General features: G+C 28.9%; 1 protein-coding gene across 3 annotated transcripts; it reads left to right on the top strand.

The window, feature by feature from the left end:
• Positions 1–1,460: 1,460 nt before the first annotated feature.
• On the top strand, positions 1,461–25,801 carry LOC107171755 (soluble calcium-activated nucleotidase 1-like). Of its 3 annotated transcripts, none has more exons than XM_089224484.1 (5): positions 14,806–14,943; positions 15,196–15,212; positions 21,776–22,235; positions 23,735–24,090; positions 25,458–25,801. In XM_089224484.1, the coding sequence occupies exons 1-5, from the start codon at positions 14,865–14,867 to the stop codon at positions 25,677–25,679; spliced, it is 1,134 nt and encodes a 377-aa protein (XP_089080610.1). In that variant the 5' UTR covers positions 14,806–14,864; the 3' UTR covers positions 25,680–25,801. The 3 variants fall into 3 exon arrangements, with proteins under 3 accessions (XP_089080611.1, XP_089080610.1, XP_089080609.1); XM_089224483.1 differs by having other exon boundaries at positions 15,196–15,221; XM_089224485.1 differs by lacking the exons at positions 14,806–14,943; positions 15,196–15,212 and adding an exon at positions 1,461–1,655.
• Positions 25,802–26,210: the final 409 nt, after the last annotated feature.

The following is a 26,210-nucleotide window of genomic DNA, read 5'->3' as shown; positions in this document are numbered from 1 at the left end:
ATACGTATGCCAAAGAAGCCATCTCCTCCCATCTCTCTTACAAAATTCACACCTATACTTTCCAGGATCTAAAATCCGTCATTGACAACCACATTTTAACTCAATGACAGATCTTGTGGTCAACACTTCACACCAAGCTAAATAAAATAAAATCCACAGTCTCCCATGGCCATTCTGCTCCTCATTACCAAGACGCCAGGAAGTAATTTTAAACAGACTACGGATAGGTCATAAATGGGTGACTCATAAACACCTTATGAACAGATCTGAACACCTGACCAATGCCAAACTTGCGGTGAAACTTCCACGGTTGAACATCTAATATGCCACTGCCGTAAATTCACCGACATCAGAGCTAAGCTCAACATAGAAGACAACCTGGAAGAAGCTCTAAGTCCACAGCCAATCAACGTAGAACAATTAATTAATTATTTAAATCAAACTAAACTATATAAACTAATTTAATCTAGATATATTTCAATCTTTTTTTTTCATACTATTCTTATTGTTATGTATATATTATTGTTAATGCTTCATACTTGTGTAAAAAATATTAATGTTTAAAGCCAATAACCTTTGTTGTTGAGGCTCAATTTAAAAAAAAAAAATAATAATAATATTCTATGAAATATCCTATGTTATAATATAAAAAAATTGGTACTTTTATAGCTAAATATACTGGTTTTAAATGTCAATATCATATGGATACAGTTATATAATAAAATGTATTGTCCAAATCCATTAGCTGCAGCTTCGCGGATATATGACTAAAACATTTTAACTCAGACCCTTCTTTTATCATGTATTGTATTTCTATCAATACTTTTAAAGTGCACACCGATGTCCATGGACAGCGACTAGTGCCGACTACCAACATCATTCTAAGAACTATACGGTGTTGACGCCAACGGGCCTTATTAGGGCGTACGCCGGGCGCCAAGTCCTCCAGACCTTTGTGATTGGGAATATTTTAATGATATGTCAACCATTTGTATTGGGAGCACAAAATAATATGATATAACAACAAATATTCCAAATAATAATAATAAAATAAGGGGACAACAATATAGAGGAGAAATGGTGAGCACCGTAAAACCGACTTCTTGAGATGATCCTTGCTGAGCTGCTACCGAATCGTCTGAATCCAATAATCTTGGGTCCAACTCACGTGGATCGACGGGTTGTACTGCGCGCTCAAGCGTACCTAACCTAACCTAACGCGCTGGTGGAGCAATCGAATTACAGACTGTACTCGTGAGCGTATGAGCACTGAATAGTAAAATAGTAAAAACCAACAAACAACGTGCGTAGAACTCAACTGGCGGCTGAGGCGGCGGAGGCGGCGGAGGCGGCGGCGTCCCTTACAGTATAGCCAACGTTGCAGACGACGCAATACTACGTGGCATACTACGTGGCCAATCGAGCGCATCGAGCCACGCGTGTAATTACACACGCAAAAAGCGCAAACATACGATGAGACCAGGTTTGTTATTCAAATTAGTTTGAGTTATTCGCCCATATAAAAGATCAATTTAGCTAATTTACGGCCAATTGGCTGACAATTCAAAGATTTCGCGTCTTCGCGCGGTGGACAAGCCTAACAGATGAATAACGATTGGAATTTTAGAATTAACATGGGCCATCTATTACGCCATGTAAGTGTTACCTAGATATTCTTATTTAATTAAGTTATATATTAACTTGTTGAGATTTGTCTATGAGATTTTTTGTGGTTGACTAGGTATATATTTTTAAAAATGTATGACTTGTTATATGTCTTAGAGTTGTACTAAAATGTATAAGATTGTTGACTGTTGTGTTGCAAATGATCTGTGATTAAAAAAATACCCATCAATATGATAAATAAATAATTGATAGAAAATGTAATAATAATATATTAAATTGGATTGAATAATCCATGAAAAAATTAGAAATTCATATTCATATTATATTTTACACATTGAAATATTGAGAAGTAAATTTATAGAAATATTTTTAAAAGTAAATATCCATTACTATGATATAATTAAAATGTATTAATTAATTAATTAATTTTTCTTAGGTTCTTATATAAATTAATATTAATATACAACATGATAAAACTAGAATTTCAAAAAAAATGTAGTATATTATAGGTAATTAACAATGAACAAGAAACTGGGAATCATATAGTATGTATATCAATAAAAAAAAAAAATTAATAATAATTCAAATCTTTACTAAAATTAATTTACATAAATCTACGTCAGTTCATTTTATATTATTATCTACTTTATAAGTAGATTAGAAAATGGAATATGCAGAACTCACTTTAATAGGTACATCAGTATAATGGACGCATTATTTTTAAATATTATACAAGTAGATTATTTGCTTTATCGTGCAAACAACATAATCGTCACTTTAATGACTATTTTACATATTTTTTAAAATCTTTTTCTTAGCAAAATATAGCTTTACAATGTCGTTAACTATCTAGATTAGTTTTGAAAACTGATCGGAAATATTTCCACCTCAAAATTCAAAAACAAGAGACTTTTGTAGTTGGAATGGTCTTATCAACAAGTGTCATTAAGACCTATATGAAAATAAGATTACTAATTTCAAATTTTGTTTGTATCAATGCATAGTTTACAACTTATGTAAAGTTTAGAAATTCAAAATACGCTCTTCTACATAATAATTTATGTAACAATCGCCTCTTTTAATAGAAGTACATTTCTAATTTATTAATTATTTTAGATAATATATACCTACGATTATAATATAACAAAGATATACAATATTATATTCGTAATTACGTCACAAATTGTACAATTGACTTTTTATAAATATATAATATGTGTATGTATATTTTAAATTAATTTCAATTTTAATTTATCTAAATAATTATATGCATACACTCATAGACTAAGTTTTCTAATTTCAAGATTTTACATAATAATATCATATTATATTGTTACGTGAACTACATTTCTGAATAATATTTTATTTTTATATCTACCTTCTATTTATTTAGATAAAATAGCAATAATTTGGTCTTGGAGTGACGTGGTAGTTGGCCGTCCAGCATCATCTTAATCCACTTGCTTCCGGATGGGTGACCGCCATAAATCATGATCACAGTGTTTATTATCATTTATCAATTTATAATGTTTATATAGTAAAAAATACTAACTTTGGGCAAAACTGTTTTCACTTAATATTTAAATTAGATTATTACAATTATGTTTCTGAATGTGAAATTATACATTTTCGATTTACTTATAAGGTAAATTTTGAAAACAAGTGCAAATTAATATTAAGAAAAGAACAACTTTTCTTTTGGTGTATATTTTTTACAATCATTTATGACAAATAATAATGATATACAAAGTATATGAATAGTTCATTTCTTTTTTAATTAAATTTCGTTATTTTCATTTTTATTATTTAGATGTGCGAACAACGTATTAATATATTATATTATAATATAATTTTTATGTGCTTGCTTTTGTGAAACTTTGTTCTCACCATTTTTTCGAGTGCGATTGTGTGAACATTGGAAATCCATACAGAGCCATACCTCTGCAGTAAATATGTCACGTAATAATTATATTGTTATTTTTATTTTGATCGGCGAAGGATTTCCCATGCAAAAATTATCCGCTATATGAGCACAAGTAAAGACAAAATCGATCGAAATAAGAACGTCGTTTCCGTTCACATTCGGTGTTGTAACTGTTCTGTGTGCCCATAGGTACCTACTGTACCTACTCATTGTTTCTCGAAATCCATAATTGTGTTCGGTATCGTGATGACTACTGCAACGCATTAGTGCATAAATAATATATATTATTATAATTATTGTATTAAATAATTACACACACACTGCAATTATACGGTAAATACACATAATTCACATACATATTGCATATTACATATTATTCGTACATTTAGTCGGTTGTACACAAGTTTATTTGAAGCACATGGTCACCCCCCTACCACCACCCCACCGCATTTTTCCATCAATAGTGCATTAGTGCAGCTATTCAAAATCTGATATTTGTAATTAAATAAATTAGTAATTTAATGAAAAAATGTTGTTGAGTATGCATGGTGAAACTCTTTGTATACCTATATGTTAATTATATGTTTACTAGTATCATATACATACATTTAGATCGTTTTTTTTTTTTTTTTTTTTTTTTGTTATAGCATTCGATTTCTTAAGTATATATAGTTATGTATCACACAATCAAGTCGATAACAAGTTAGCATCTATGCAAATCGTAATAATAATATAACCATGTAATACACGAGGTGCAATTTTATTCCACGTGAGTTCCGACGTTATAGGCCATAGGGTATCGAGTTTACTCGGGACGTCTGTTCGTATAGTGATTATAATAATAATAATATTATAGCATAGTTGTAGTGGTAATGAAATATCGATTTCTCATTTCTGAGGGTAAGCCATTACACCATACAAGTGTCTATAGTGTTGCAGGTGCACGCAATGTCTCATCCAAAATAAATGTATAATTTTTATATACGTCCTACACAGTAGAATATAACGATATTCAAGGACCCTGAGGATCAGATCGTTGTAACCAAACTTCGTATTATTTGGATGACAAAAACATACTGCACGTGATTTATAAAACGAACCAAATACATGGTTGCTAAGTAATCGTCTTATCTGGAATATTATATCGTAATAAGCAGAATTTACTGTGTGTAGGCGTAAAGGGTATTTTATCGAGCACACTATTTTTTATCGACATAACTTTAAAAAAAAAACTAATAATAATCGAAAATTGCATATGTCCATAAATAGCTCAATATGAGTAAATATTTTGAAACTGTCATGGTATATTATAGAACATTTAAATATTTTTACTATAAGCATTAAGTGAAATTGTCATGTATCTGTGGTAATTTGTTTTAAAATTACACCTAAAACCAAAATCGATTTTATCGAAAATCGATTTTGCCTAAAAATTCCCATTTCTTCTTATAATTTTTTAGCTACTGAGAGTTAAATTTCGACTTACTTAATGCACTAGCTACATCCACTTTCTCACCAGAAAGGTGAATACTGAAGTTGAAAATTAAAAGCATTATTTCAACCCCTTTTCATATACATATACACGAGTTGCTCCGGTCAAAATCTAAATTTGTGCTAATTATTATTTTGATTAGGTGTACAATATTAATATTTATTATTCACTCAACATTATTATTGACCAACGTCAAAATAATTCAGTATAATATTATTTTGTTCCTGTTGATCACATTGTCTGACAAGGACTTTGATAACAGGTTTACATTTTTAGTGACTCAGATTGTAGTTCCATTTCTTATTTATAGTATTTATTTTAGTTTCATCTCTAAAAATAAAAATAATAAAACGATACTTACCTTATTATTTACTGATTAGAGTTATAAATTAAAATAAACCATCGAAAATCACTAATTATTATACTGTCACATAAAATACGAGAGAGTGTCTCACATACTCCATTATGTTGGTTAATGGACATATGAAAATAATATTACATACGCGTTTATAACAAGTAGTCTAAAATTTTCTGAAGAAAACAAGTTCATGATGTATGCTCAGTTCGCTGACAAGTATGTAAGACTGCAGTGAACAAAATTAGTTTACGTCAAATAGAGTGTATCAAAAAATTTATTGAATATCCCGTCATTTATGTCCAAAATTGTCGGTATTCGTTTTCGGAAAACTGGGAAATTGTTGTGAAGCGTTAAAATTTGGCTGATTTGTCGGCAAACTGTCATAGTATGGACTACGGAGAACACAGAAATAAATTAACTTCGAAATTTCACACGCGTTACTTGAATTGCCTATTTCAGACGCCTTTCTGCCTCTCAGATTTTACTGAAAGTGATTTTACAAATTTGGATATGGTACGCCTTATTAACTATTGTTACTTATTAGTTTATCAGTATCTTTTTCTAAAGTAATATAATATTATTTTGGTGTACATGAATTTCCTACCATCTGATCCTTCAATTACTTTTTTTTAAGTTTACTCAAATTGCCTACTGATTTCAAAAATATCATTCATCTGAATTATCTCCTATTTGTGATACTTTCGTACTACTGATTTCTATTTCAAATAACAAAAATATATTTTTTTTTTTAAATAAAAAAACAATTAAGAACGTATACAGTAAATATAGAAAGATTTTAGGTTAGGTTAGGTTATGTAATTTGTCCAACCTACATTTAGGAAATATTAATAAATAAAATAAATGATGATGGTTTAATGTAGTCAACCGAGTAAATAAATAATTATAAATATTTTAGAAAAATATACTGTTTCAAAAGTATCAAAGAAAAAATTTGAAAATTAATTCAGATAAAATAGCATTATGTTTTAGTGTAAAAATGTGAGTAAATTATGTTATATCTTAATGGTTCAGAGATCAAAAATGTAATTGCCAATACTTTTAAGTAGGCATTTAAATTTCGGTTAGGTTAATGAAACTGATGATATTCAATACGATGATCAACTAATTTTTAGCTGATTAGTAATCACAAGGTTGATTGCATTCGACTTATTAATCTATGTGAAAAATACTGTTTGTCTAAAGAATAATATTTTTAACATTACGGAAATTGATAAAATCGATAGTACGCGTACAAATATCGATTAATTATTACCTAATATTCGAAGTATGCAATACGAGTAGACCGTTTATGTATACTTACTTGGTAGTAATTTTTGGTGAAAAAAGGTCATCTGCCTATATTTAGGAATCAGGAGGCAATTTGAAAGTCACCTATTATTTACGTGATCACTGATCAGCAAACACAACAGCATACGAGACTAAAAGCTATATCTAACTGTGAAATCCAAATACTTCATCTGCTCAAAAACATGTCAGCATGTATGAGTGGCGTCATGCACTTAAAAATTATCATCTAATATCATATCTAGAAAAAAATGTACTCATTGTAAAAAAAACATTCAAGAATGGAACAATGAAATTGTAGGTATTACTCGGTATTATACATGAACAATTAATTTAAATTAGTCGAATAATCTAAAAATATCAATGATAGTTATTGTCTGTAATTATTAATTATATACTTGCATTTTAGTTGCGGCAGTGGCTACGCAAAAAAAACTATTATTATTAGGTAACAAAATTATAGCTCAATCGTCAGTTTCTTAAATAAATATTACATGACAGGCGAACAAAAGTTAATTTAGGACCTAAGGCCTAAATCTAAATTTTTTTCTTCAAAAAAGTAAGCAAGATATTATGACAATCGGAATTTACACATATTTTAGAAGGTAATCTAGTAAATGGTTGGTTTTAACTATTTTAACTTCAATATAGTAATATTTAAAAAATTAGAAAATGTAATTAATATTTTGGATATAGCATTCAAACAATTAATATGCACAAAATACTTGACACTTATTAATAGAATTTAAGATTATATCACTATACGTAGTATTACCATTATTATTACTATCTTATATAAATTTACCCATAAAAATATGTTTTATAGCATTTATATCAAAATACTGAAGTTCTGTGGTACATATAGTACCACAGAACATAGTGCTTATACTATTTTGTATCTAAATAAAAATACATATTTTATCATTATCTAAAACCTTTTGGACCATTTAGTTTGTTGAAAACTATTTTCGTGAGTATATTCAAATGAGAACTATTGGCCTGACGATTGACAGTTATTATTTGTTCTTTACAGAAAATTGTTTGCAAAGACCTTCGATTTCTAGTCCATCGAATCGACTACCAACCCAGACTTATGAAGGCGATGGTAGTTATTATTAAGTACACTTATTTTAATACTTTATAATTATTTATATACTTTTGGTATTATATATATCGGTAAAGGCGTAAAATAATACAGTAATCAGTGGCACTGCATGAAAACACGCATACTTTATGTGTAGTACCTATATTGTTTGAGTAAAATATTATACTGCAATATTGATATGATTTTTTTTCACATCTGTCATATTTAGTTGTTATGAAATTTATTTTAATGATAATCTATAAGATTTTGATTCAAATAATCTGAGCAGCGTACGTGCTAGTTTAAGTCCAAAGTTTACTCGACGCCATACTAATATTAATTACAACTATGCACGAACACGGCGATAATAAACATATTTATTTGTAGAAATAATTGCCTATAGCTAACACCTTAATAATTGATATTCACGATAGGACTCTTGATGTTGAATTTTATATGACATAAAGGTCGTAGTAAACAATTTTAGGGCCATATTACGCCATGTTACGTAATCGAACTTTTGATTTATATCCATACGTGTCGAAAAGGCTGAAAACTTGAACCGATTTAGACCTAAATTTCAAATCAAAATATTGGGCCATTCAGAATGTGTCAAATTCAATCCTATACCTACAAGATTTAAATTTATTAGAACATTTTTTAGATTTTTGAACGAATTATTATTGATATTTTAATGTTTTAAAAATTATAAAATGCATTGACTTATGAAATTTTGTTCCTAATGATTAATTACATTTTTTTTTTAAATTTTAATCAAGCATCTCAACAATATTTGAATTAATAAATATGCACACTATATAATATTAATAACTAATAATAATGTTTTCATAATAATTAAAACAATATTCTTCGTGTTTAAGTCCACTGAGTATCAGTATTGACTATCGAGTACTCAAATTATGTTACAATTTATATCTACTGAATCGATGTTCATGGGATAATGAGATAATAATATAAAGATGGATTAGGTTATATTAGCTTAAAACACTAATATACAATAATATCATTATGTTATAGTAAAATTGGAAAAATATTTAAAATATCAAAGCATTTAAACGATAGTACTATTACGTAATAATTATGATGTGGCTGCCGGCTGGCCATTATAGTTGCTCATCAATTATTGACTAAAATAAAGCGTGAGAGCAATCCTGTTGACAGGCGTCGGGTGGCAACTAAAGGTACGGAGACGCCGCCCAGTCGGTAGTCGCGCCACACGAACAGGCGTCATAGGCGGAGCTCGGTTACCAGTTGCCGGTGGTTACCCCCTAAACCACTAAGAGGAGGACAACAGCTCTAAACTTTACCTTTAATAAAAGTAAAAATAAAATTGTACCAAAGGCATATAATTTACTAAAGCTCTACAGGTAATGCAAAATAATAAACTCAGTAATCATAATATAAACAGGTGAGTTGTCTATACTTTGTATTCGATTTAATTTTATTAGGTATTCGTGAATAAAAAAATTACGAACGAATTCAGTCAAAAACAGAAATGTGTATGTTGCCATTGTTAACGTCCTTAAAATATTTAGTTGCAAATAAAAATGTTAAAAGATGCTTTTTTATTTAAAATAATGTTTATTAATAAATAATAATAATAATAATAATATTAACGTTATTATAGTATAGTATAAAAAGTGGATAATAATAATAAATACTTTTAAAATTTTACACATTTTCATCATCAAGTATTTCAAATAAGAATACAATTGAGGAAATGACTGTAAAGTAAATTTAAATTTATTCAGTATTGCTTGTTTATCACATCGTGAAAGGTAATTTTGTTTATTGAAATAAATAATAACATATCATAATCATAAACTAAGGTAACTGTTGAAATCAATTTATTTTATTTTATTATAAATATAGCTTTATTATGTTCTAAATTCTGACAATGCGTCATATTCTGCAGCAAAATGTAACTATTTCCTACGGGCGGTGACATTATAAGAATTCGCAAGAACATATTGGTGATTTTTAAGTTCTGACGTTTTTATTTCTCACACCAAAAACACTTCGCTATAACTTAATGTAAAAAAATGCCAAGTTAAAAATAAGAAAATGTAGTAATGATTAAATCTTTAAAAGACGTGGTATTGGTATATTATGGATACTATAAGTAAAATGACATTTTTATTTTATTACAAATACCTATGATGACAAATTAGATCAATTGTAATGTTAAATACTTCGTCAACATATTTGTTAATTACGAAAAATCGGAGTGTTTACTTATTTGTATATATTTAAGTACCCATATATGTATACTTCTACAACTCTACGTCCTGCCAAGTAATTGAACAATATGCTAACTAATAAGTATTTAACATTACAATTATTGATCTTATTTGTCATCATAGGCATTTGTGATATTATAAAATGGCATTTCACTTAGTTTCCATACTCGTCCAATCACGTCTTTTAAAGATTTAATCATTACTAAATTTATTTATTTTTAAATTAGCTTTTTTTTTTACACGAAATTATAACGAAGTGTTTTTGTAATATGATATTAGTTATTTTTAGGGTTCCGTACTTCAAAAGAAAAAAACGGAACCCTTATAACATCACTTTGTTGTCCGTCCGTCCGTCCGTCTGTCAAGAGCGTTTTTCTCAGGAACGCGTGGAGGTATCAAACTGAAATTTGTATATGATACTCAGGTCTACTGTCCCTGGAAGCTGTAGAAAAATCAATCTTCTAAGCCAACGCAATCAAAAGATACAGCCATTTAGGCCGCAAATTTCCGCAAATTTTCGAAACTCGCACGGGAATCAAAACCTACAGGGTACTTCCCGTGAACTTAGAATCTTGAAATTTCGTACGAAGTCACGTCATATAGTACAGATATAGGAAAAATTACGAAAACCGTAAATTTTTAGTTTCATCATATAAAAAAAAAATATTTTTTTTTTTTCAAATAATTTTAAACTTCTAATCCTTTTCCTCACGAACGCGTATTTATGATCCTCCAGCTTTCCATATTTTGATGTTATAAATTTAATTTTGCAATAAAAATACCATAACTATGACTCGATTGTCGTGATGGGTGAACTTTTACTTATATACCTACAGGTTTGTACGGACTACGGAACCCTCGGTGCGCGAGCCAACTCGCACTTGACCGGTTTTTTATAAAATACGTCACAATTTTATTTGACTGTTTATAATAATAATAATAGTAATAATAATAATCCAGCTAAAATTGTTGGCCTCCTGTTGTTATATCTTACATTTTAGTTTTTTTTTCTTAAACTATAATGTAAACATATTTTCCATCACGAGGCCAGTGTTCTATACTTCGTTACATCTAACCCATTTATTATTACGTTTTTGATTGATGTATAATGGGCTTGAGTCATAGATGGACCATGATTTCAAACCACGGAATTAAGTGCATATTATTTGCCATCGATCTTAATTATTGCCACGGGTAATGAATTAATCACTAGATTGTTTATTTTATTATTAAAATTGTTCTAAATTTGGATTAAAAAATACAAATGTTGGCATGTACCTGTTGATTATTTTTATTTTCTGTACATGATTTGCCACTTTATTACACGTACTACAATAACAAGTTAATTATAAATAAATAATTATATTATAAATAATATGGATGTAATATATTATTCATAATAATAAATAATATTATATAGTAAATAACAATATAATATATACAATTTACGTCACCGTCACCGCCTCCGTTGCGATGATAATAGTTTGGGGATATCGATAAACGGCGGATCCGGAGAAATATTACATTTTACGATATCTTCGTTGCGACGTTGCGTACGCAAAATCGGTCTTAAAAGTACTTGAACGTTTTTGGTTATAACTTATAAACCATCTAACCAATCTGTTTGCTAATTCCTCCGTTCCCATCTGCATAATATTTCTGATCAATTGATACCTTATACAAATTTATATGTTCAGCCGTTTCTTCTGTAGAGGTGGCCGATGGATTAACAAAAATTATCACGGTATTTCAATGGTGGGTACAACTCGGTTTTCTGTTATTATAAGTTAGTGTCTACTACGCAATTTTCTTTTTACTTAGCTTCGCGCTGGATCGACAAAAGTTTATTTCGCAGATATCTTCTACGAAACCAATAGCTGTTTAGTAATTTCCTAGTTTTTGGTCGTGTCAAAACTTCATGCAAGATTCGTAAGTATTTGTTAACAGTTTAACACGAATTCAAAATGTACAGAACAAACTTCTTTAATTATTACAAAAATGTTTTACTGAACTTTTTGCTCGTCATTTTGGAACAATCAACAGTTTGCAACAGTTCATAGAAATCGATGACAATCGCAGACGGTGGTGGCAGCTGAGTTTAATAATAATAATATTCATGAAGACTATGATCTTTTTTTCGTTCAACGTTGTTTTAATTTATATTATTTGAAAGAAAGCAATTTCCTCGGCCACGATATAATCCCCGAGCAAAGAATTGAGTACCGCTGTGGATCAGAAATAAATAAAAAGAAGAAACTTTCGCGGGGGTGGCTACATATATAACTACATAGTGTGTGTGTGTGTGTGTGTGTCACAGTGTCATGATATTAATACAGGGTGATTCAACAAGCGTGCTTAACTCCCTTTTTCTTCTTCATTAATTCACAGTTGTTCTGCAAAAATCTGTTTTTGGAATTTATTAAATATTATTATAATTAAGTCTTAAAGACCTGCATATTTTCAAATTGTAGAGATTTTTGTGCTACTCATAAGTCATGAAGTTTCATGTAGAAATATAAACTTCTGTTTTTTAAACTAGAATTCCCCTTCTTTTTAATTATAAAATATGTAAAATATTTAACAGATTACTATCTATACTATAGTTTTTCTGAAAACATTAACGTATTAGAAATAAAATTTGAACGAGTCATTTTTGAGTTGTTTTTTATTTTAGTTAAGTATGTAGATACTAGGAGTAATAGGTCCTTGATAATGGGTTTGGAAAATGTGGTGGCTATGGTGATTTGAAAATTTAATTGCAGTTATTTATAATTATCTATCAACATTATTAATTTCTAAAAATTGTACGAAATAAATACTGAATCCAATTAATAACTATACACTATAACTTTTATTTCTGTAAGACCATTTTTAAAGATTCATCTTTAGTACAAAAAGTTTAACTCAAAAACTACTCGTTCGAATTTTAAATTATACCTATGTATTTAATTGAACCTTTGTAACATCGAAATGATTAAAAGCGATCTAGTGTATAAATAACAGTAAACAATTTGAGGGGGGGGGGTGTCATAATTTGAAAAAATGGGCTTCGAATAGGTTCTCAAAAATCAAAATTTGAATACGACCGCAATATTAAAAGAAAAACTGAGAGTGAGCATATTCGGCGAATCACCCTGTATTACAATATTATACTGAGACGTGAGTCGCACGGCGGACGGCGTAGCGAGTGGGAGAAAAAATATCCGTGAAAGCGAATCTGCGTGTATTTTGAATTCGTCGGGATTACGAAATGTAAAGAAAGGGAAAAATGCGTCTGGTCAATTAACGATGCCGGGGCGGAACGCGATTAAAACGGAGACTCATCAACCGGATGCTGGAAGGAGGTGGATGGGGCGCAATGAGGTTGTGTGGTAGGTAGAGGGGGTAGTGGTGGGGAGGATGTCGAGGGATTTCCCATGTTTTTTTAAATTTTTTTTTCCTTGCACGCTATGAGAAAATATTTTCCGAAACAGACACACTGGCACTGCTGCAACAACATCGACGTCGCAAATTAAGTGCCGGGATTAAAACGTGTAGAAAAAAGTACGCGGGGCAAAAATGACTGTGTAATATTGTATGCGCGCGCTTAATATAGTATTATGATACGGTCGACGGGAGTGGTGCGCGGTGAAATGATTGCTTGGAGGGACGTCGCTGGATGATGGTGCGGAGGGATGAAACGAAAACTGCCGAGGTTTTTATATTTATATATTTTTTTCTCCTTTATTTATTCTGCCGGGAGATTCTCCACGTTAAGTGGCACCGGCTCGTCGTCGGCAACGGAAGGACATTTTTTCTTCGTTTTCTTAATTATCGGGTTAAGACGGGGATCACTGTTTCATTTTTTCCTCTCGTCAATGAGCACGTAGTATACTGTGCATAATTCACCGTTAGGTCACGTGCCCGCCCGTATACTTTTGTGTATACATTTATTTATATAACAACGCTACCCCCGAATCCACCAAGCCCCGAAACTTAAGTATGCGTACATGACTAAACCAAAATTAAGTGGGGCCATTTGTTTTTTACTGCGTCGTCTTATAATATTATAATACAGTTACCCAGTAGATAATTACAAAAAAAAAATTAACAAAAAAAAAAAACCAACAATAAACTCTCCATACAAAAAAGCGTGCGTAAGTTACTAGTTATATAGTCAAAATTTTTACATTTCAGTAACGAAATAAACTTTACTTGCCAATAATATGACAAACATAACACACTGCCTGGTGAAAGAATAGCGATAAAATTGCCATTATTTGTGTTTTAATACCTATGTTATAATAATTTCATTATATTTTTAAATTTGTATACGAATATTGCTGTATTATAATTCAAATATGTCTCAATGCGAAAGGCACCGATTACGAACGGGTATAAAAATAGCAAGCTAAAGACGTTTGACATTGTAATCACTTGGAAAAAAAAATAGTTTAAAGATTTAAACTTTCGTTTGAAATAGGTGCACTGCGGTTAACTATGTATTATAAGAGTTTACAAATTTTATTATATAATGTTTGTTTTGACAACGGCGTTAATAAATTACTACGGTCTCACTTAGTCATTTACGTTGTTATCGTTTTATCTTATGTTCGTATAAATCTGACAGTAACTTTCTGGTAAATGTATAAGTATAATAGTATGAGATACTATTAGAAGTAAAATTATTTCAAATTGTTTAATCATCTTTTAAGGTTTATTTTTTGTATTAAAGCATTACCACATTTTGACTCTTTTCACACCCCGTAAAAACCTTTAAAATACTATTTGTTAATTTAATCCGTAGTATTGTATATCGGGCCATTGAGTTGAAAATGTTTTATGAACTGGATTTACTAGTTTGGGGTTTTCATAACGAGTGGACATATTATGAACATCATCCGGAAATTGTAGGTAAATATTTTGAATTTTTAAATTTTTGCAATGTAATAATAGTATAATACCATAGAATATATCATTTGAATATTGCATAATTATTGACTTGTCATTAATGTGACGAAAAACAATTATTATTTTATCAATGCAATAAATTATTTTTGCTTACATGATATTATAAACGAATTGTATTCGTTAAGATGTTTTATAAAAAAAAATAATAATAAATTAGGCACCTAGTAATTATATTTTTTAACTTTGTGTTTACAGGAACACAAACAGCAAGTGTGAGTGAGGTGATTATGTGATGAAAATATTTTTAAATTTTGTTGAGAAATATATTCGATTAAATTCAAATAATGTTTTACACTTTTCGTCCATTATTGATGCATGTTATGTTTATTGAGCAAATTTAGTACATTTTTTTTTTAAATGACATTTTATGAACAAAAGATATGTATGTATATTAATCTTAAATTATAATTTTTACATTATTGCGTTGTTTAATTCGTATCACTTTGAAACGCTATTAATTTTTATTTTATTTTATTAACAAATATAAAATTTTTAATGGGATTATGTACCTAACTTATTATTTCTATTTTCAATTGTTTCAATTTAAAATTCTAGCCCTGAACATTTATTTTTAACACAAAACATTACCAAGAAAACATGTAAAATATATTTGAAGAAAAATCAACTATATAAATCTTTAAGCAGTAATAATTGTATACTATTACAGTTCTATAAATAAGAGTATATATTAAATATTAAATCACCAATGAATATTATTAAAGTATTGACTATTTTATAAATGTTTATATTTTAGTAAAACTATTAATTAAAATGTTTTGATGGCTCTTTGATTAAGAGTGTACTTGAAGATATAAAATAATAGTAAATTTAGTAATTAATACTAAATGCATTATTCTGAAACATGAATAACCAAGCCTAAGCAAATAATAACAATAATAATAATGATTTTAATTATTATACCTAATATTGACTGAACAATCTGAAAATATTGGACGACGTGTGATACGTAAATTTATATAGATAAAAATAACAAATATTAAATAAATAGGTACCATTGTATGACATCATTTTTATATCAACACATCGAATATTATAAAATTAACTGTTTATTCAAATAAATGTTATTCCATTTATCGGGTTTTTCTGTAACACTCTGCCATCAAAACAAAAACCAGAAATTAAAAAAAAATTAAAAATTTTTTTAAGTTTTAAAGTTTTGATTCCAGTTTCTACCAAATTAAATTTTTCAATGAATCAAATTTTTAGGCAACTAGTTATATCAAGTAACACTATACATATAATAAATTAGTAACTATGTTCTCTTTGAAATTCGTAAATAATCAAAAAGACCGTACAGTAGTAATGATATAAATGTATTATAGTATAGAATATATTATATTTTCTTAAGTTATTTCATTTTTGAATTATTTATTCTAATTTAATTGTAATTTTTTTGAATTATGTACCTATAGATAATATAAGATATTTTTAACATTACATTTTGAAACATTATAATACTTTTGAGGTTTTTCAAAAACAATAATACAATTTTATGCCATATTTTTGTGAAATGTAACTGTGATTGTTACCATTAACCATAATTTTTCCTTGTATACTATCAAGAAATAATTTATTTACAATCTTTAAAATTGAATAGGCAAGTCTGATGACAAATTTAACAATGACATTTAACTCATTTAAGGTTAGAAAATTAAAGCTCCCAGCGGTGTCACTTAACAAGTTTTGGAACAATAATTATATTCACGTGTAGATGTAGAATAGATTGTTGAAATAACAATTTACCAACAAGCATTACTATAATTATTATCAGCCGTTTCTCCAATTTAGGAATAATTATTTTAGAGTATACTGAGTATAGGTACTTTCACCAAGTATACTAACCCATAATATTTCTCCTTTAATAATGAATTTATTAAAATTCTGATTTTTGGATTTTTTATAAATACTTAAAAAACATTTTAGTGCACCAACCTAGTTCAAGATTCAAGTTAGTAGTCTTTAAGTTATTACATATTGTATAAAAAGGATAATCGTCCTTCAATTTTTTTTTTTTTTTTTTGTAACATAACTTAGATGTAATATTGGATCTAATGCTCATTATAATTGGGCCATTTTTTACAGATTATAATTTATGTAAAACTAAATACCTACTTACATAGTAATGAACGATATCACGATGAATCAAGTATATATAAGCATATATTTAAAAATTTCTAAATTAAGATTTTGACAAAATGTATAACTAAATAAAATGAAAAGGGTGAATCACTCTATTTTAATGTTATAATGTACGTCTAGACCATTTACGCCATTTTACACTACCTGACAAATAAAAAAAGTTTCAGTAGAAAACTATGTAAAAAAACAACAGTAAGTTATTGGTTGTTTTTTTCATGTGAGTCAAGCCAATTTTTAATCAAAACGTTGCCGTTCATAAGCGCGTAAAGGAGGTGCAAATGTATTTGATGTCGTTTGATAACCCTTCAGTTTTGTTTGAATATTTCGAAAATAATGTCCGTAGCTGTAGATTAATTTGCAAAATGTTGGCAAGTTTATTTTCTAAACATGGTACACATTTTTCTTGAAAATTGAATGCAAGATCCATAATTTCCACCTACTATTAAATAAATGTTTATAGTGGCAATATTATAAAATATCCTAGACTCACTCTGAATCAAGTTTTTAATGAAAATTTGCTTATTATTTATCATTTAATTAAAATTAGCTCATATATGTCATTATAAATTTATGACATCACTTTGAACTACTTTATGATTAGGTTCACTCGACACTTAAAACTGTAGATAAGCAACAAAGTGGTTGCCTACTTTACTCCTTTTTATTTGATCGAATTTTAATCTATATTACCTTATATATTTTAGTAAGAATCATTCAAAATCATTCATCTATTATTATATATATTTATATGTTGGGTAGAATAAACACCATATTTCTTCCCACTTTATTTTAAATTCGACAATAAACTATCTTATTTAGATTTAAGAACACTATATACTTAGTATAATATAGGTATTATAGTAATATAAGTATAGGTACCTATATGTGTTTGAACCAAACAGTTTATTGAATTGTCTTTACTTATTTGTTACATTCATCATTTAAAGGGTGATATTATCGTACAAATAAATTACCGTTAAGTCGAATAGGTTGGTGAGTATACGAGAAATGGAAAAATACGTAATAATGTGTGTGTTAAACGAAAAATTATAATCTATTTGCTGAACGCAATGAACGCATATTCCGAAGGGATCACTTAAGATAAAGAGTTCCTCTAAATAATAATATAATAATAATAATACATATCTTAGGGTTCGATACTGTGGACCTTTGAAGTGGACCTTTCGGTCAACTGAATTCGATTACTCTCTAGATATGAGGAGTCTACATAGACGTATGCGTGTAATTTAATCGCCGCTACTGTCGAGTAAAATCGGGACGGCTAATTAGATGGTCCATTAATCACATCACCCACCAGTATAGATAACTTTATTAAAAGCTATATCGGTGTACACAATAATATTAATAATAATAATACGGTTTCTCTGAGACCTTTGATTTAAAATCGAACGTATATTATTATGTATACTCAAAAAATATATGTTATAATTTCGTTGCGGACGGATGACTTATGTTGATTATTTGATCAGTTTAAAAGACAAACATTAATACGTTTATATTATATTTTAGTTGAAACGCTCTTTTGATCTTAAGTGATTAATGAAAACCTTTAACCAGATATTGAATCCACAGGGTTATAAATAAAGTAGTTTAAAATTATGAGTAGGTTCAGTGTGTATATAGAAATTCACTGAGTATTAAATGGTAACCCATCAGAAAAGTTACTATATAAGAGAGGTAATGACGGCACTGCATTACTGAGTATAGTGAGTTGAGCGAATATTGGCTGCAGACATATTTTATCGTATTTATTAAAACCAAACTGGAGACTGGAGGTCCGAACGTATTATATTGATTATATGTATATATATATATATATTTTTTTTTTCAATTGGAAGGAAAATTTGTACTTCAGATAAATATTAATAATATTAAAACGAATATCATTGACAAATAAATTATGGTTTTATTTTTATTTTTACTTGCATTAATTTTATGATTAATATAATTATTAAATATTGATGACATAAATGTATTATTATATATAATAACGAATAACTTAAATACATATTTAAAAAAAAAAATAATTTGATTTATTTCTAAACCTTGGAAAGGATGTATTGGTTAAACAATGCTAGTTATTGGTAATAGTTTTTATATTTTAAAAGTAGCAAAATTTTATTAAAAATACTTTTTTCTTTTGTCAATACATTTTGAAAAAATTACCAACAACGGTAGATAGATGTGGTTCAATGTCAACACAATTTTTAATATCAAATGTAAGTTATTATTAATAATTTAATATTTTACATTGTTATCCCTTACCTCCAATTATTAGAGGTTTTTAATATATATAGAATTATAAACATGTGTTCTTTTAATAATGATTACAATTTTTGATAACTGATCTACACAAATGTGTTGTATAAATTATCTGGCAACTTTATACTCAAATTATATTTTTAATGATTGTATACAGGTGATGTACACTTGATTTATCTCAGGTCTTTAGGGCTATATGGATTTATCTACATCAGAGGTATTCAAACTTTTTCATCCCGCTGCTCCTTTGGGTGTTCACAATATTTTGATGGCTTCCAAATTATTACAAAAAAATTGAAATAACACACGGATACAATATGGCCAATATGTTATATGGGTGATAATAACAGTGAATTTAATAGTTTAGTACTAGAAATCAAACTTCAAATGGTCGCGTCGTAAGGTGTGTCTTTTTCATTTCCATAATGATTGCAAATAACATTTTTGATAATTATACAAGACATACCTATGTATGATGTTGATTTCCGGTGCTTTGACGCGGCTCCCTTTGCAAACTCTCGCGACGCCCTTGTGATTCACGACGCACAGTTTGAATACTTCTGACCTACATGCATTTGTTGGTCAGTATCAAAGTTGTATTATTACAGAAATAATTTTAGACTATTAGGTGAATTACATTATCATACACAATAGTGTAGGTTAGAGCTAAAAGGGATTTGTCAAATTTTAATGTGGAAATTCTAAAACCACTCGAAAGTTTTTATTTGATGAAACAGTTAATAATATACATTAATATAGAATAAAAAAAAAACCAAAATTTTGGCAAAACAGGGAGGTAAATTCAACAAAACTTCCATATAATAATCCGTGTTATGTAATCTAAATAATAAAATAATAATTTATGACTGTTCTCGACAAATCATAATATACATATAATAATTATATTAAATATATATTTTTTATTATTTAATAAATTTTAATATTTATATATTTTTCGTAAATCGTAATGAATAATATACTAATATACGTGTATTTCGACTTAATTATAACTTAAAAATACGCACAGTAATAAAAATAAGTGCATTGCACTATATACCTCACATATAAATTTAACATTATAACAAATAAAATATGTTTTTTTTGTGTTTAAAATTGCATTTCTTATTTGCATAGGCGTGTGTACAGGGCATGCCGGGCGTGCCCAGGCATGACCAGTGATTTTTCATGGGCCGAAGCACCCTATTCCTTAATTTACCGAAATCACCAAATTCATTCAATTTAAGATTATTTTTTTAAAGTATATTTGAAAAAAATTGAATAATTCACCATGTTCATTCCGTAATTGGATGTTTGTATACAGTATGGTGTATAGACATATTGTTTTGACTAGTATTAAAATTGTTTTATAGTTTATTTATATAATTTATGTATAATATCCTGTAATAAACTATAAATAATAATATGGTAAAGATGGTTATCTTATTATTGGAATAATTGAATACGAGTTTACGTAGGATTTTCCCCTAAGCAAATAATATAATTTTTTTTTCCAAAATAGTTCAATAAAAACAATAAATAACCATTATGCACCATTCCTTTCGTAAAAGGTAAATTATATATCTATGATACAATCACCACAGATATATATATATATACTTGTATATATTATACATATTTGTTTTTATGATATTCAGTGTTATTATGTGTGTTAAAAATTTCAATTGCATTTTTCCATTTATTGAACGGTTTTGTTACTAATACGCCGGGTTTCTGATGTGCACCTTTACCAGTATAATTATGAAAAAATATAGCACAATACTTACAATTTCAACACAGACTACAAAGGAAGTTGTAGGTACCGATAATCGAAAAGTTTCGGGGAAAACGGCAGTACGACGTTATCGTCGTCTGTCAATTAATCGTTTACATTCAATCGCTTGTGCGTAAATATGTATATTGTATATAAATTCATATACGGTTCGTATTCGCACGATTACCGGATTATAAAATAATATAATATAATTTTCGATACAATATAAATATATGGCTGAAATACGATTGCGTGCGGTCCTTATCAGCTGTACCTTTTTAGGCGTACAATTGCGCGTGCTAAATTATTTTTGCTTCGTTGTCAAATATACAGATTATAAATGAACGGTAAATATCCGGTTAGGTTCCGATTGTGGTGATTCGTACGTTATTTATTACTTATTATTGCCGATTATTTCAAAGTTCAGTTTACTAACTATTTTAAAATTTCGGGGGGGGGGGGGAGGGTTCAACCCCCCGCCCCCCCCCCCCCCCCGATACGGCCTTGTCTAACACTATATGCCACTGAATACTAATTTATTGTCAATGTAATGTGTTTCAGTCCATTCATTTGACCAGTTTCGTGATTTTGGCAGCAATAGCCACCGTGTTTGGTGTCCCAGTAAACTCAGATTGCAATTGCAATTTGATAACAGATAAAAGATACCCACTGACCGAGCCAATAGTCAAGTACCGCATAGGTATCGTCAGCGACTTGGACGAAAAATCGAAGAGCTCAATAGAATCTTCTACATGGATCAGTTATTTCAAAAAGGGCTACTTGACTTACAAACCAGACACCAAAGAAGTATTCATTGAATGGGATAATTCCCCGATTCCTGATCTGCTCAAATCGCACGATTCAGTGAACGACCGAGGCGCAGAGCTATCAGAGTTGGTTACCTATGATGCAAAGCTAATAACAGTAGACGACAAAACTGGATGGGTTTATTTGATCGAAAAAAACAATAATTTGACAAATTGGGTGAAGCTTAATAACGGCGATGGCAACACCAATAAAGGTAATAATAATAGATACCGAGTGAATCGTTTAACGCGTAAGACACACATCATTAACTTAATAATAATGAATGTTAGGCATTGAAAATATTTTCATCTGACATAATATTTAAAAAGTTTAAAAATAACGTTTTCCTAAAAACATAATTGTATTATTTAACATCGACGCAATTTATGAAATTGTATATTTTTTTTAATGAAAACACGAATTTCTTATTCAAAAGTAGATTATTTTTTTGTACTTTAAAAACTGAATTTCTGAGGAATGAATATTATACAAGTTAACACTTTAGATCAGTAGTTCTCAACCGGTGTGCCACGAGAAATATCTGAAATTTGTAATCATGCTGTTAAAAAACATTGAAAACAGTACTTTATTTCATTACATTTGTCTTGAGTGTGCCGTAAAACTTGTGATGTATAATAGTGTGCCATGTGCCATGAACCAAAAAAGTTTGAGAACCACTGATTTAGATAAAAGGAGTGAAGTGGTACAACTACAGTGATGCTTTTCTACTCCACAAAATGTTAGTTAATCACTCCACTTATCTTAACTTTTAATTTTTAAACACTAAGCTAGTAACTTATAAGCTACTTGTCCGAAATTGTATTTCGACAAACACTCCAAACAATATCCTGCTTAGAAATATGATATTAAAAATCTATGTTCTCATTCAAAAGAGTAAAACACTTAACACATACGAGAAAGAAATAAAACATGATATTATTGTATCTAAAAATGTTATTTTATAACGAATTGAAAATTATATAAGAGAAATAGTTTTATAAACGTTAGTAATTTCCGAAATAAAAAAATTCTTAAGTTAAACGAATTAATCAGTATAATACACACCTACGTTAATATTTAACAAAATAGTATTGACAATTGGTTATTAAAATAATTCTAAACATTTAATGTAATTTGCATGTACACATTTTTAATCAAAATGTGAAATTTCAAATTAAATTTTTGTTTGTAGATGATATTATAGTCATGTTACATCTCATATTTTAGTGTATTAAAACAGCACCATAATATCTTCCTTTTTTCATAACTGTTGGTGCAATTATAGAAAACATTAAAACAATTTTATGTTGGATATAGGGTATTAGGGTTGGATATATTTATTAAATTACTCATACTTGAGATATGGTTATTCCAGCTTTGCTTGGACATAATATTTAAAATTAAAACAATAAAAATTAAAATAAATAAATTGTACCGAGTCTATTATAAATATTTAATATTCCTAAAATAAAAACATTGCTCTGATCGTGTTCATTGAACATGAGATTTTTCGTTTTTACTTATAGGTACGTACTTAGTTGGCTTTATTTTGTTCGATTTTGTTTTATTAGTTTAATTTGTATGGTACAAAAAAACTGTCTAAAAAAAAAACCCGTTAACCCTTTAATAATTATTATTACACGTCTGATTTGTAAAATACTCAGTGCGTGACACGGTAAAACTACTAAAACTTTACGAAGGTACATGTCGCAGAAATGAAGAACGAATGGGCCACCGTCAAGGACTCGAAACTCTACGTGGGTTCACATGGCAGGGAATTAGTTAACGGTCAGGACATTGATTATTCGTATATGTGGGTGAAGACCATCGACAAGTTAGGCAATGTGGAGCACCTGAACTGGAAGGATAACTTCATCAAAATTCGGAAAGCCGTAAATATAGAATACCCGGGATACATGGCTCACGAGGCGGTCGAATGGAGTGATATTCATAAACGATGGTTCTTTTTGCCGAGAAAAATATCGGAGGAACAATTCGATGATTCGGCCGACGAACAAAAGGGCACGAATGTACTGTTATCAGCCACATCGGATTTCGAAGATATTAAGGTGAACGAAATAGTAGTATGACTGTATGACATGTTACATTTACCTAGATATATAATATGTGATTTAAGTCGTATACATCATTAGAAATTGCCAGTTTATATTTTCCATATTGGAACTAAGTCAAACATTCAGTGAAATATTCATCAAATTCGATTCAAAATATAGGCATTTTAAACAATTCACTTAAAACGATATTAGACTTTAAGTGTATTGAACTGTAAAAGTATTCTATATAATATGTATTAAAAAAATTAATTTTTTCGCATTTGAAAATGATATAATAACTTGATTACAATATAATATATGTAATTATCTTGAATTCTGGTACCTAAAATTAATAATACCTTGGATGGAATATAGCACACGTATATAAGGATACTGAATTGGTTCCATTTCTTCTGTAGGGGTGGTAAAATATTATAAACATGGTGCCTAGTTTAGTAATTTCTACATGGTACATTGATTATACTCTTAAATTTTAGTCATTAAAACCATATTCTTCAGTTTCAAAAACATTTCAATCAGATTTTCCAGCTTTGGTCCTCTATTTATAACCACTTAGGCACTCATTTTGGGTAAACGGTCTCCATACCCAACTCAACTGTTGAAATGGAAAAACTAACCAATTTTTGATATGCCATCTCTATAGGCTACTTTTCCGACAAGTCATTCGTCAACTGCTAAAATGTTTTCCCGAAAAGGTCAAAAGTTACACAAAGACTTAATGAAACATCTCCAAAAGCTAATTTAATCGATTCAAAAGTCCCAGTATAGCATCATTTTTGCCAATTAAAAATAAGATTTAATACACGTTTGTTTCCTGTTTTGTCCATTGGTGAAATCACGTTTTTCTTCAAAATTTGAACGCACAAAGTCAATGATTGATTAGATATACCTACTTTAACCGTATTTTAAAATACTGAAATTTGTTTCTAGTTTACTTCGGCATAATAATATCCAGTGGCGTATTTTGGGTGATTTCTCGGGGGGTGTCCACATTTATTGAACCTCACAAACAAAATTTTTAGTATTATTTACTAATGTAAAAAGACATTGAATTAATTTTTAACAAATTAATATGTTAGGAATTGACAAGAAGTTTTACATTTGATAAAAATAGTATACTATAAAATAAGTGACAACACTAATGTCCAATATATTAGGACTTTTTTTTAAATGTCGGGGGGTGTCAAGACATGGAGGACACCCCCCCCCCCCCCCAAAATACGCCACTGATAATATCATAACCAATAATAATATTAAACTTTTTTTCTGCAATAATTGTATGGGTATTTTTAGAATGACACTTAAATTGTATTTATTTTCATTCTCATTGCTTTTATTTTTTGTTTATTTTGCTTGTATAGGCGGTACGCATTGGCGATATAGTACCTAACCGCGGTTACTCTAGTTTTAAATTTATTCCTGGAACTGGTCATTCAGTGATTACAGCAATAAGCACTCAAGAAAGTAATGGTGACAATGGCGTCACAGCCACGTTTATAACGGTGTTCACTGTGGACGGAGAAATCCTTTTCCCGGCAATCAAATTTGCAAATCTTAAGTATGAAGGGTTTGAGTTTATATAAATTATCTTTTGTTTATTATAAATCAATTAATTTTTTTGTTTAATTGTAACTTATAGCTTATACGAATTTACAATGTACATCGTCATTGTCCATTATAATATTATAATTTGAATTTTATTGAGTACCCGTTAGTATTTTATTCTTGTGTAAACGTGTTATGGTGAAAGTAGTTATATATATAGTTGTTAATAGGTGGTTTATTTTTTGGTTTATAATATTAGGGCTCTGATATAACAAAAGAGCTATGTAGTGTTTATTATAATTTAGATAATTTAAGGGTAGAGCAGATCAAGTAATAATATTCAACATGTTTTAATTTAATTTAATTTACTAATATACGAAAGTTTGATTTATCTACCGATTTTTGTGTACATATATCAGTACCTATAAATAATCAAACTATATCGGATGATTAAGCGGCATAATTTTGGCAAAATATCAAGGATTATAAAAATTGCTTAGAATAATGCACGCCTCCAACATTATAAAACCAAACAATATTTTAATATTATTATGTTCTATATAATAGAT

This window comes from Diuraphis noxia, unplaced genomic scaffold, assembly GCF_037042655.1.
Source record: "Diuraphis noxia isolate RWA-SAM2 unplaced genomic scaffold, SU_Dnox_SAM2 contig0003, whole genome shotgun sequence".
NCBI lineage: Eukaryota > Metazoa > Arthropoda > Insecta > Hemiptera > Aphididae > Diuraphis > Diuraphis noxia.
This window is presented reverse-complemented; position numbering and strand designations above follow the sequence as displayed.